This window comes from Bos taurus, chromosome X (assembly GCF_002263795.3).
Source record: "Bos taurus isolate L1 Dominette 01449 registration number 42190680 breed Hereford chromosome X, ARS-UCD2.0, whole genome shotgun sequence".
In the NCBI taxonomy this organism is placed as follows: Eukaryota; Metazoa; Chordata; class Mammalia; order Artiodactyla; family Bovidae; genus Bos; species Bos taurus.
This window is the reverse complement of record NC_037357.1, coordinates 107053553-107068384: the sequence shown is the minus strand read 5'-3', so window position 1 is coordinate 107068384 and position 14832 is coordinate 107053553. Positions and strand designations below refer to the sequence as shown.

At 38.5% G+C, this 14832-nt stretch overlaps 1 protein-coding gene across 4 annotated transcripts in view; it reads left to right on the top strand.

The window, feature by feature from the left end:
* CFAP47 (cilia and flagella associated protein 47) overlaps positions 1-14832 on the top strand; it is a 502646-nt gene that overhangs the window by 263858 nt on the left and 223956 nt on the right. For 3 of the 4 annotated variants that reach the window (XM_015461736.3, XM_059883840.1, XM_024988432.1), the window contains 2 exons: positions 1539-1625; positions 13793-13863. In XM_015461736.3, the coding sequence (XP_015317222.1) occupies positions 1539-1625; positions 13793-13863 (158 nt within the window). The remainder of the gene's footprint in view (positions 1-1538; positions 1626-13792; positions 13864-14832) is intronic. The other variant, XM_024988430.2, reaches the window with a different exon arrangement.

Below are 14832 nucleotides of genomic sequence, written 5' to 3'. Positions count from 1 at the left end.
GGCATTCCTGACATGACTCTTCATGAAATCTTTACCCTGCCACTAGGGTATCATTTCCACACTATTCTCCATTATATTGTGGGCAGCCTAAGGCTAGAGTCAGTTCAGTCACTCAGTCGTGTCTGACTCTTTGTGACCCCATGGACTGCAGCACGCCAGGTATCCCTGTCCATCACCAGCTCCCAGAGCCTACTCAAACTCATGTCCATTGCATTCGTGATGCCATCCAACCATCTCATCCTCTGTCATCCCCTTCTCCTGCCTTCAGTCTTTCCCAGCATCAGGGTCTTTTCAGTTGAGTCAGTTCTTCACATCAGGTGGCCAAAGTATTGGAGTTTCAGCTTCAGCATCAGCTGTTCCAATGAATATTCAGGACTGATTTCCTTTAGGATTGACTGGTTTGATCTCCTTGCAGTCCAAGGGACTCTCTTCAAAACCACAGTTCAAAAGCATCAATTCTTCTACACTTAGCTTTCTTCATAGTCCAACTCTCACATGCATACATGATTACTGGAAAAACCATAGCCTGGACTAAACCGACCTTTATTGGCAAAGTAATGTCTCTGCTTTCTAATATGCTGTCTAGGTTGGTCATAGCTTTTCTTCCAAGGAGCAAAAGTCTTTTAATTTCATGGCTGCAGTCACCATCTGCAGTGATTTTGGAGCCCCCCCCCCGCCCAAATAAAGTCTCTCACTGTTTCCATTGTTTCCCCATCTATTTAATCTAAGGCTTGGAAGATAGCATATTCATGTTTGTACTTTCCAGTACTTAGTCCTACACCTAACATGTAATGGGGTCTCCATAACTGTTTCTTGAAGGAATGACCTTTTTTATATAGGAAGGACTGAATTTCTGTTTGATTCTGGATGATAGCATAATTATCAATGCATTGATTTTACTAGGTACCCAAATTTCATGTCCACTCCTGAGAGAAATATTTCTCTTTTCTAGACATAAGATTTTTGTTTTTGTTTAGTGGCTAAGTTGTGTTCAACTCTTTTGTGACCATGGACTGTAGCCCACCAGGCTTCTCTGCCCAAGGGATTTCCCAGGCAAGAATACTGGAGTGGGTTGCCATTCCCTACTTCAGGGCATCTTCCTGACCCTGGGATCAAACCCACATCTCCTGCATTGGCAGGCAGATTCTTTACCACTGAGCCACCTGGTAAGTCCAGATTAGATATTATTAAGTGTGTATAACTCTGACAGTGTATTAAGGTTAATGTATAATTTCTTCTTTCTTTTCAGAATATAATTTGGTTGGTCATTTTTGCTCTAAGTTTCCTTGTTATGAGAATTCAGTGTTGACTTTACATATAAAAATATCATTTTTTTAACCTGTTTCCATTCAACATCTTTTATTTCTAACATGTTTTGAATTACTGAATGAGAGCACATGGACTGTTTGAACTGTAATTTATTCTGATTCTAATTATATTTTATGGTAAATGGAAATGATTTAAAGGAAGAATGTTTTGTGGTCATCTGAATTTTGTTACAGTAGAATTAAAAATAATCCTTTTTTCATGTATTTTAGTGTCATTCTGGTGGAATCCTTAACATTTATCTCTTTGCCATCCCAATTAACTGAATATGAAGAATCTGTTGACGTCTTGAACCACCGGTAAATTTCTGTATATGCTCTTGATTATCTCAGGAAAAAATTTGAAAAATTAGCATTCAAGTAAATTTGTTACATAATTATGCAGTAGTTTTCATTTATTTGAAATATTTATATTATATATATTATTTATATTATTCACACCGTTATTCTCTTTATGTATTACTAGGTTTATGGACATGAAAATTGAATACATATGCACTTTATTAAATACAATGGATTCCCATTGTTCATGGTACTTATGGTATATAAAGTTGCCACAAACAGTTAGTGAGGATTCCACCATTCCTCTGAGAAGAAATCTATATAACCATATGTATTGTAATTATAAATCCTAAAAACAACCCAACCTGGTAGATTCTGCTTTCTGTATTTTACAAGGAGAAAATAAAGTTCAGAAGTGTTAAATGATTTACCTGAGGCATTCCCACTGACAGGTGCCAGAGAGGGTTTTAAACCCTGTCCTCGTACCTCAGAGCTAGAGCAGCTTGCACTTCTGTACTTCTGTACTGCCCCCCACTGTCTCCACCCTCTGCTCATCTAAGCTGGAGAGCAGAAACAAAAAAGCCCAGTGTCACCTTATCTGACCTTAGCTGGGAACTTGTGTGATCAGCTACTGGAATTTTCCATCACTCTGCACATGCCCACGAACAGTTGGAAAACTACCAAGAGTATTAACTTTGGGATTCCAAATTAGTTTTAGTGAGAAGATGAATTTGCAAATTTTGGATTGGTGGATCATGAAGATTGACTGTATTTAAGCTTATTTGATTCATGTTATAAAGTCTGTATTTAGTTTAGAAAGGAACTTTGACTTCTCAGTAGAGAAGCAGCCATTTTTTAAAGTTAGATTGCCTTATATGTCTCATCGTCTTTAAACTATAGAATAACTATTTAAAGTGAAGTAGAATAAAACAATGTTATAAAGGTTGAAGAAAGCCAGGCAGGAAGAAAAAAAAAAAATGCAGGTTTCTATTATAGAAGTGCGGTAGTTTGAGCATTCTTTGGCATTGCCTTTCTTTGGGATTGGAATGAAAACTGACCTTTTCCCGTCCTGTGGCCACTGCTGAGTTTTCCAAATTTGCTGGCATATTGAGTGCAGCACTTTCACAGCATCATCTTTCAGGATTTGAAATAGCTCAACTGGAATTCCATCACCTCCACTAGCTTTGTTCGTAGTGATGCTTTCCAAGGTCCACTTGACTTCACATTCCAGGATGTCTGGCTCTAGGGCAGTGATCACACCATCATGATTATCTGGGTCGTGAAGATCTTTTTTGTACAGTTCTTCTGTGTATTCTTGCCATCTCTTCTTAATATCTTCTGCTTCTGTTAGGTCCATACCATTTCTGTCCTTTATCGAGCTCATCTTTGCATGAATGAGAGTGAAAGTGGAGAGTGAAAAAGTTGGCTTAAAGCTCAACATTCAGAAAATGAAGATCATGGCATCCAGTTCCACCACTTCATGGGAAATAGATGGATAAACAGGGGAAACAGTGTCAGACTTTATTTTTCTGGGCTCCAAAATCACTACAGATGGTGACTGCAGCCATGAAATTAAAAGACGCTTACTCCTTGGAAGGAAAGTTATGACCAACCTAGATAGCATATTCAAAAGCAGAGACATTACTTTGCCAACAAAGGTCCGTCTAATCAAGGCTATGGTTTTTCCAGTGGTCATGTATGGATGTGAGAGTTGGACTGTGAAGAAGGCTGAGCGCCGAAGAATTGATGCTTTTGAACTGTGGTGTTGGAGAAGACTCTTGAGAGTCCCTTGGACCGCAAGGAGATCCAACCAGTCCATTCTGAAGGAGATCAGCCCTGGGATTTCTTTGGAAGGAATGACGCTCAAGCTGAAACTCCAGTACTTTGGCCACCTCATGTGAAGAGTTGACTCATTGGAAAAGACTCTGATGCTGGGAGGGATTGGGGGCAGGAGGAGAAGGGGACGACAGAGGATGAGATGTCTGGATGGCATCACTGACTCAATGGACGTGAGTCTCAGTGAACTCCGGGAGTTGGTGATAGACAGGGAAGCCTGGCGTGCTGCGATTCATGGGGTCGCAAAGAGTCAGACACGACTGAGTGACTGATCTGATCTGATTACAGAAGTGCATGTATATGTTGACCTTTACTATGGTGTTAGTTTATTTTATACCATTGATTCTGTGTAGTGCTTGGCAGCATCAGTGTCATCCTTTTAGATGCAAAAACATTCCCAGTGGCAAGGATTTGGCAATGTTGATATCATAGGAATTCCAGTGTTAAAGTCATCAGAACCATTAAAGGACTGTGCAGATCTCACTAAGATGAAAATGAATAGTTTGTTTTTCAAAATGAATTGTATTACAGCCAATTGTTTTAGAAGATCATAAGCATTGCATTTATTATGATATTTGATTTTTTTCCATTGGTTTATTTTCTGTGAGAAAAATTGATAAGGAGAAAACATTTTTGTTTGAATTTGTTTTGTTGGATGCTAATTTCATACTTAACTAAGGCATTCAAAGTCTTCTTTTCTCCCTTTGCTTTGTTGTTTTTTTAGTTGCTCAGTTGTATACAACTCTTTGTGACCCGATTTCCCAGGCAAGAACATTGGAATGGGTTTTCATTTCCTTCTTCAGGGGACATTTTGCTTTAGTGAACAATAAAATATGAATTAATGCATTGATCTCCAAGGCAGCATTATAAATATCATAGGTATAGAGTATTATAGGCATTTATGTTAATTTCTTTGTAGTATGAAATGCTACTTTTAAATGCTTAAAAAACTTCAGTAAATAGTTCTCCTCCTGAAATTTTTTTTTCAATCCCTTGTTTCTTGATCAAGAAGTTGCTTTGTGGTCACAGATTTTGCCTGAATGGCTTTGAAGCAATTTCCTCACATTAATTGTGAATAATTTCAGTTCAGTTCATTTCAGTCACTCAGTCATGTCCAACTCTTTACAACCCCACGGACTGCAGCCCGCCAGCCTTCCCTATCCATCACCAGCTCTGCTTGCTCAAACTCACGTCTGTAGAGTCGATGATGGCATCCAACCATCTTATCCTCTGTCATCCCCTTCTCCTCCTGCCCTCAATCTTTCCCAGCATCAGGGTCTTTTCAAATGAGTCAGTTCTTTGCATCAGGTGGCCAAAGTACTGAAGCTTCAGCTTCAGCATCAGTCCTTCCAATGAATACTCAGGACTGATTTCCTTTAAGATGGACTGGTGGGATCTCCTTGCAGTCCAAAGGAATCTCAAGAGTCTTCTCCAACACCACAGTTCAAAAGCATCAATTCTTTGGCACTCAGCTTTCTTTATGGTCCAACTGTCACATCCATACATGACTACTGGAAAAACCATAGCTTTGCCTAGACAGACCTTTGTGGGCAAAGTAACGTCTCTGCTTTTTAATATGCTGTCTAGGTTGATCATAACTTTTCTTCCAAGGAGCAAGCGTCTTTTAATTTCATGGCTGCCGTCACCATCTGCAGTGATTTTGGAGCCCAGGAAAATAAAGTCTGACACTGTTTCCACTGTTTCCCCATCTATTTCCCATGAAGTGATGGGACCAGATGCCATGATCTTCATTTTTTGAAGTATCTATAGTATTCTAATTAAACTATAGCCAATTCTCAAAGAAATGCTATAGCTATCTGTGAGCAGAAGTAAGTCAAAGTTAGATCCTTTTACTGAAGAGAAAAAGTGAGTCCACCGTCATAATTTGGAACACAGTTTGGAAATTCTGTATCCAAATTTTACCATGATTTTTTCATACAATGTTCTGAAATGGTTTTATTTAGACCTAACATTCCAGAATTATTGAAGCCATAGATTCTCAAGCTACAGGTAAAGATATCTTTTTTTATGTTATGCTTCTCAAATCAAAAGCAAAATTGAACAAGTATGGAAGCATTTATAATTTAATTTTGAAAAGGAAGGAAACTTTGGAAATACTCATCCAAAACAATTCCCAGCTCAGCCTGAAGTATCACTTAAGAAGTGTGTCTACCACAGTCTCAAACTTTATTGATCATTGTTTCCCATATAGGCTCTTCCATTTGTTTTTATAACACTCTACTGTCTTAATTCATCTTTCAAATCTTCCTGTGAGAAAAGAAACATAAAGATGCAGTGACATTGAGCACTGGGTCAGGGAGAGCATAGTCAGGCTTCGGCAGATTAACTCTCAAAGAAGAAATTCGAGCTGCTAGTTTAAAGGACTGCACATTTACTCCTGTGCATCTCTGTAAAGACTGTCTCCCAGACCAAAAGAAAGGGCCAGACTTACGAAGGCTAAAGTCACACAGTTTCTCAAGGAAAAGGGCTGGTCTTTGGTGTGTCATTTTGGCGCTGATATGGACAACTGAGATCCTAATTCATACACTGAGTTGTGATCAAATCGTCTCAAGTTCACCAAAGAGGCTGCTTTTCTGACAATTCAGAACAGATTTATTAGAAGCATTGCTGTAGCTCCTTCTGAGGTCCTGATGGCTTGCTCTGTGGCCTGGTTTCTAGGTCTCATCATCCAATTAGCTTATGGAGATTTTTATTTATTTATTTATTTTTATTTTCAAAAACACTTTTATTGTTCTCTTATGTAATATATGTTACATACGTTAAGAGAACAAAGTATTTAAAAATCTCCATAAGCTAACTAGATTTTTTTTCTTAGAGCTCCTTACAAATATCCTTGTTTTTCCTCTTTTAGTGCACATACTACACTTCCCCACTAATGTTAAAATTCTGCATGAACACATAATTGGCCAATGGCATATGAGAAGTACTGACTGTTTTTTCAAGTGGTAGCTTTAAGACCCAGTGAGTAATTTTTCCTGTCCCCATTCCCTGCTACAATTATTAGAGAGGCACATTTAGGAATGGAGGCCTCCTTCACAAAGGAACTCTGAGTGTATCTTCTCCACCTAGAATGGACATGTTTTGTGAGCAAGAAGTAAACTATTGTGTTAATCCACTGAGATGTGGGGTTGTTAACTGTAGCATGACCTAGCACATTCTAATGGATGCTCCTCTTCAGAGTCGCTTCAGTTAATGTCTCCCCACATGAGAAATAATCTCTTCTCAAATGAGACATAAAGTACTGAAATTATCTTTCAGGTGGCATTAAAAAAAATGATTTCCTATTAAAAATTTTTTAAAAACGTTTCTGTAAACTGCTCTTCTTATGCAATAGATACATATAAAACAACACATTTGAAACCACATGCATGAGGAAACCATATTCATCACATATTTTGCTTTATGGGAATATGATCTATGAGCACAAGTAAGAGCAGTTAAGAAGTTTTTATTCTAATTAAATCTCAAGGAATATCAGAAAGGATCAGGACAGGAGACTGATTTTAGTCACACTTTAAAATTGAGTGATAGATCAGCAGTGCTCAGAAAGGAGCACTTTGTAAATAATTTCCTTCAGTGATATGACTTGCTATTTTTTACAGCAGCGTTGAATTATTTATCACTCAATAGATTTTTACTAAGTGGCACCGCAAGCATTTTTCTTAGTACTGGAGAAGTATTGGGATAAATAAGTCACAAATCTGGCCCTAAAGTTGCCAGCCATCAAGCAGGGAAGAAGGAAAACATAAATCTACCCAAATGGAGACAGTTGTATAGGGCAGAATGCATTCAGTAGTATGTGTTATATTGAGAAAATAATAGACACACACACACACACGTGTGCATGTGTTCTATAAGCTGATTGGCAAGGAATATCACTATGTAGATATTTTTGTGATTTATGTGGAAGAGAAGACACTGTTGAAAAATGAGGTCCTAGTAACTTTTTTTCCATGCATACACCATGTTCTCCTTTATCAAGTACAGATTGGGATCTGAAATAATAGTACGATATGATGGCCAGAATCTAGAACAAGGGGAGAACTCTCCTACAAGTGTAGAAGGATCATGGGAAGAGGGAATAGCAGAAGCTTTGGGGGAGTAGGGGACAGACAGGTGAGGGGAAACCACCAGGGGAGCCCAGAATTACAAGGCATATGGTTATAAATATGGACTACAGGGTCGGCATAGGAAAGTGTGAGTTCAAGTTGAAGAGGTGTTGAAGTGTTTACCATTCTACTTTGTACTTATTCTTATAGAGTTGCTTTGCATGGCAGACCACATACTCTGTGAATTTAGGGATTTCATCATTCATCCTTATTCCTAGGAGAGTTAGGCCCAGATTAGCCACCCAAATGAAAGTAGGTCCTGGTAGAGATATCTTTCTGAGTCCTGATTCTTGCCCAAACCCCACCCCCCCCCAAAAAAGCTGGGTTTTGGAGAACCATGATTTTAAAATATTTCATTCTACTATACTGAATAATTAGTAACAGACTTGGCCAAGTCTATAAGGAAAGTAGAGTGACTCAAAAGCCAGATGTATATACTAAGAGTAACAACCTGCCATGATCCTCTTGCTTTAGATTAGGGTTTCATACCTGGTTTTAATGTTTTAATGCTCTTTGGCAGTCTAGTGAAGCCTATTCTATTTCAAAAAATAGTGTTTTTACAAGCACATAAATAACAAGGATTATAGAATGTCTTAATCTCCTTGGGCTACCATAACAAAATACCACAGAATGGGTGGTTTAAACAACAGAAAGTTATTTCTCACAGTCCTGGAGACTGGAAAGTCCAAGGTGCCAGCAAGTTAAGTTTCACTCTGAGGCCTTTTCTTTTGGCTTATAGGCAGCAGCCATCTCACTGGGTGCTCACATGACCTCTTCTTCATGCACACATGGAGGGAGAGAGGGTGAGCTCATTGGTCTCTCTTCTAATAAGGATGCTAATTCTTTCTTATTAGAGCCTCATCCTTATGGCCTCATTTAACCTTAATTTACCTTACAATATGCCCTATCTGGGGCTTCCCTGGTGGCTCAGTGGTTAAGAATCCACCTGAAATGCAGAAGATACAGGAAACATGGGTTTGATCCCTGGGTCAGGAATGTCCCCTGGAGAAGGGCATGGCAACCCACTCTACTCTTCTTGCCTGGAGAATCCCATGGAAAGAGGAGCCTGGTGGGCTACAGTCCATAGGGTGGCAAAGAGTTGAACACTCCTGAGGTGACTGAGCAGGCCCACATGCCCTATCTCCAAACACAATCATTTTTAGAGTTAAGACTTCAACATAGAATTTAAGGGTGACACAGTTCAGTCCATAGCACAGAGGAAAGAAATAGTCTAGTAGAGTACTGTATCAAAATGTTTAAAACTTGTAGTGTATTAAAATATGTACTTCATTAACACAATGCATAGTAACATCTACTGGGAGAGATAACTACCACGCTTTGAAAGTAGCAGTGAAAATAAATAATAGCTAAATATATGTGCAAGAAGTGAAATGTGATATAAAGATACTTGTGTACAGCTAATACTACATGATTTGATTTCAATTGCTATTAAGAGTCAGTGGACATAATGGTGGAATTTTTTTCCCCATTTTAATTCACAGATCACTCTCTTTGTACGACAGGTTAGCACCCCTCATTTTAGAGACTTCTCAGCTGTTCAGGAGCCCAAGTTGTACAAAAAACATCAAACATTCTATTTTAACTGCCCCCCAGATGGCCATGGGACCTGATTTTGATCAACTCCTGGACACATGGAGGATGCAATTAACCTAAAAATTGATTCTCTTATATTCCTTCATGTGATTCATAAAAACTAGACTTGAACCAGAGAATTTGCTGCTTGATTTGGATATAGCCCTGAATGCCAGCCCAGAAGTATGAAAGATTATAACAAAGATCTTCCTTCCCTGCTGGAGAAACTTGAGAAGGAAGTCATTATTGGAGCTGATTTATTCATGCTTTGACTCCCTTGTAGCTCAGGTGGCAAAGAATCCCCCTGCAATGTAGGATACCTGGTTAGATCCCTGGATTGGGAAGATGCCCTGGAGAAGAGAAAGGCTACCCACTCCAGTATTCTGGCCTAGAGAATTCCACGGACTGTATAGTCCATGGGGTCCCAAGGAGTCAGACACTACTGAGTGACTTTCACTAACTAGAAGCAGTTCAATATCATTTTGATTATTTGAGCTTGAAAAGAGCTAACACCACTATTGCAGAGGAAAATAGTGTGCCAACCCTTTCTACCTCATAAGTATTAATAGGTTCCACACCTGATTTTGACCCATTACTAAATTAGCAGAAATATTCCATTACTTTATCTACAGTGTTTTGTATAATTTTAGCTTCTTTTGATGCTTTTTTTTCCTTAAGACTAAGGCTTCCTCTTCCATAACTACATAATTGATGAGCATCTAGGAAAATTATAGTGTGGATTAAGATATAGGGATTAACAAAAATGTAACTGAGTTGTTTCTCCTCTGTTTTGAAGTGTGAAAGATACTCATTCTAAAATCAAAATGAGTTTATCACCACACTTCTAGGGTCAAAAACATTCACTTCAGTTCAGTTGCTCAGTCATGTCCGATTCTTTGCGACCCCATGAATTGCAGCATGCCAGGCCTCCCTGTCGATCACCAATTCCTGGAGTTCACCCAGACTCATGTCCATTGAGTTGGTGATGCCGTCCAACCATCTCATCCTCAGTCATCCCCTTCTCCTCCTGCCCTCAATCTTTCCCAGCATCAGGGTCTTTTCTAATGAGTCAGCTCTTCGCATCAGGTGGCCAAAGTATTGGAGTTTCAGCTTCAGCATCAGTCCTTCCAGTGAACACCCAGGACTGATTTCCTTTAGCATGGACTGGTTGGATCTCCTTGCAGTCCAAGGAACTCTCAAGAGTCTTCTCCAACAACACAGTTCAAAAGCATCAATTCTTAGGTGCTCAGCTTTCTTTATAGTCCAACTCTTACATCCATACATGACTACTGGAAAAACCATTGCCTTGACTAGATGGACCTTTGTTGGCAAAGTAATGTCTCTGCTTTTTAATATGCTGTCTAGATTGGTCATAACTTTCCTTCCAAGGAGTAAGCGTCTTTTAATTTCATGGCTGCAATCGCCACCTTCAGTGATTTTGGAGCCCCCAAAATAAAGTCAGCTACTGTTTCCACTGTTTCCCCATCTATTTGCCATGAAGTGATGGGACTGGATGCCATGATCTTAGTTTTCTGAATGTTGAGCTTTAAGCCAACTTTTTCACTCTCCTCTTTCACTTTCATCAAGAGGTTCTTTAGTTCTTCTTCACTTTCTGCCATAAGGGTGGTGTCATCTGCATATCTGAGGTTATTGATATTTCTCCTGGCAATCTTGATTCCAGATTGTGCTTCCTCCAGCCCAGTGTTTCTCATGATATACTCTGCATTTAATAAGCACAGTGGCAATATACAGCCTTGACATACTACTTTTTCTGTTTGGAACCAGTCTGTTGTTCTATGTCCAGTTCTAAGTGTTGCTTCCTGACCCACATACAAATTTCTCAAGAGGCAGGTCAGGTGGTCTGGTATTCCCATCTCTTTCAGAATTTTCCACAGTTTATTGTCATCCACACTGTCGTTGATCAGGTAAAATAGAATTTTCCTTAGCCATATTATTTTATTAAATTATTTTCTTATGTCTCTGAATTAATCATGATAATTATCAGCTTTACGAGCAAGTCCATCAAATTCTTAGGTCTGTAAAATATTTTATCTATTTTTTTCATAAATAACACAGGTAACTCAATTTTTCTGGTTTTGAGACTCTTTTTTGTGGATAAGGCAGCTCTTTGATTTGTTCAAAAGGCACTATCATTAGCTGTTCTCCAACAAAATAGGTAAAGAAAAGAAAAAGGAGATGAAGCCCAAATTGCTCTGCTTTTCTATTCACTATGGGAAAACACACACACACACACACACACACACACACACACACACACCCATGACTGAAGGGCTAGTGATTGCAAGTATTGAACAAAATGAGGTTTGGAGATTATCTAAGGATTTTAATCAGACATTCTACCCAGAACTCCATTAGCAAAGAGATGGTGTTGCAGTGGTGCATTGAGAAATAAGCATTTTTTTTATAGTTCTTTCCACTCTTTGTATAGTCTCTGTTATAAATGCTAAAATATCTATCTGCTATGTCTATCAGCCTTCAGGTGTCTATCAAGTGCTCAAATTATATAAAACTATTAAATGTTCGTGACATTGTACAGGAAAAAGGAATCAAGACCATCCCCAAGAAAAAGAAATGCAAAAAAGCAAAATGGCTGTCTGAGGAGGCCTTACAAATAGCTGTGAAATGAAGGGAAGTGAAAAGCAAAGGAGAAAAGGAAAGATATACCCATTTGAAGGCAGAGTTCCAAAGAACAGCAAGGAGAGATAAGAAAGCCTTCCTCAGTGATCAGTGCAAAGAAATAGAGGGAAACAGTAGAATGGGAAAGACTAGCGATCTTTTCAAGAAAATTAGAGATACCAAGGGAACATTTCATGCAAAGATGGGCTCAATAAAGGACAGAATCGGTATGGACCTAACAGAAACAGAAGATATTAAGAAGAAGTGGCAAGAATACACAGAAGAACTGTACAAAAAAGATCTTCATGACCCAGAGGATCACGATGGTGTGATCACTCACTTAGAGCCAGACATCCTGGAATGTGAAATCGAGTGGGCCTTAGGAAGCATCACTACGAACAAAGCTAGTGGAGGTGATAGAATTCCACTGGAGCTATTTCAAATCCTAAAAGATGATGCTGTGAAAGTGCTGCACTCAATATGCCAGCACATTTGGAAAACTCAGCAGTGGCCACAGGACTGGAAAAGGTCAGTTTTCATTCCAATCCCAAAGAAAGGCAATGGCAAAGAATGCTCAAACTATTGCACAATTGCACTCATCTCACACTTCTGTAAAGTAATGCTTAAAATTCTCCAAGCCAGGCTTTAGCAATATGTGAACCACGAAATTCCAGATGTTCAAGCTGGTTTTAGAAAAGGCAGAGGATCCAGAGATCAAATTGCCAACATCCGCTGGATCATAGAAAAAGCAAGAGAGTTCCAGAAAAACATCTATTTCTGCTTTATTGACTATGCCAAAGCCTTTGACTCTGTAGATCACAATAAACTGTGGAAAATTCTTCAAGAGATGGGAATACCAGACCACCTGACCTGCCTCTCGAGAAACCTCTATGCAGGTCAGGGAGCAACAGTTAGAACTGGACACAGAACAACAGACTGGTTCCAAATAGGAAAAGGAGTACGTCAAGGCTGTATATTGTCACCCTGCTTATTGAACTTATATGCAGAGTACATCATGAGAAATGCTGGGCTGGAGGAAGCACAAGCTGGAATCAAGATTGCTGGGAGAAATATCAATAACCTCAGATATGCAGATGACACCACCCTTATGGCAGAAAGTGAAGAAGAACTAAAGAGCCTCTTGATGAAAGTGAAAGAGGAGAGTGAAAAGGAATGAATATGGTTGGAAGAACATTCCTTAGAAATAGTATATTTTTACAGCTTAAAATTCGTACAGATCACCTGGCAAGGTGAGAAAATATGAGATTTTTATATTCTCGGAAAAAAATCAAGCAAACAATATCTTAGAGCCCAGACACTAATTGATAGCAAAATAATCGTGGATACTAAGAGGAGCAAATTGGAGGAAATTGATGGGTTATGGAAGACATGGAAACTTTCAAGGGAGGCACTTGCTTCAGACTGTGATTTGCTAATTAATTTGCAGAAATACAACACGAGATTAAACAGCTGTCCAAGTCTCCTTCTACCTGTATGAGAAAGAAGCAAATGTGCAATTAGCTTAGAGAAGATAATTTTTTCAAGTTCTAGAACCATTTTTGGAGAGACTACCTATGTAGTCCTTAGTTGAGACCACCTACTTTGAAATGTCAGGATTTGAGTTTTTATTATTATTATATGTTTACTTCTCTACAGTATTTGTAAGCAAAACAAAATTGTTTTTACCATTTAAAAAAAAAAGTGGTGAGCTATAGTATTGTAAAGTAATTAGCCTCCAATTAAAATTAATTAATTAATTTTTTAAAAGCAGTGGTGAAAATATGGATGATAGTTTCCTTTTCACATTTTTCTTATTTTAAAAATTTCTAAAACTTTATAAACATAAAAATGATCCATGAAATACGTTTGTGGTTTTCACCTATTACATTGTAGGTGGCCATGATTTTTAAGGAATTTTAAGATTGAATTAAGATATAGAGTATTATTTTTGAGTGTCATTGATGTTGTTTTCTGATTTCCTTATGACAGTGCTGCTGTGAATAGCAGTGGGTGTGGTGTTGCTGAGGGCAGTCCCCAGGACCCAAATGCCTTAAAAACCTGTGAGTGCTACAATTACAAATATTTGTTTTCATGTCTTAGTTTTATATACTGAGCATAATATAAATGAAATATCTGATAAGTAGTGGTCACAACTATAGACAGAACAGCAAGCCCTGAGGCTTGCTGGCCACATGGGAGCCCGAGGTGTTGGTCCTTAGCCTTTTATGCTCATGATCCTTTGGAAAACTGTTCACATCTTGCTTTTTACTGCCGAGTCTTAGTTTCCTCACTTGTACATTAAATGTATTTCAATAAATGACCTTTATGTTTCTTTTGGCTTATTCTGAACTGTTTAAACCTATTGGAGTGACAGATATCACCATGTTTAAAATGTTAAGGAGATGACAGATTTACTGTGTTTTATGAAATGACTAACTATAAATTTAGAAACTGTGGATAGAATAATGGATAGAAAAATGGATATAGGGCTGTTGTGGTGCTAACTACAGAACAAACCACCCCAAATGTACTGATATTAAACAACAAGAATGCCTTGTATTATTATCTCTCACACTTCAGGGGTCATCGGCCTCATCTACGCGACTCTTGCTCGGGGGTCTCTCAGGCAGTTGCAGTCAGATTGAGAGTGGGACTGTTTGTTCTGGACACTGTTCTCATGTGGCCTCTCTGTGTGGCCTAAAGTTTCTTCACAGAGTGACAGCTTGGTTCTGAAAGCAAGTGAACCAGGAAAGGCAGATGATTATGAAGAAGTTGTATTACATTTTCTGACGTAGTGTCAGAAGTCACATGGCTTGATTTTGCTGCAATCTAGTATACTCTCCATTAGGATCAAGTCACTAAGACTGGGCCACTATGTCTCCACATTCAAAGCAATATTGAGCGCTTTGTGGATATGTCTTAAAAACAACAAATAGATATAAATATATACACATACAGGCCTTCATTTCCAGTTTGTTTGTTACATCCTATAATTTGAATCATTACATAGTCCACAAAAAAGTTGAAGA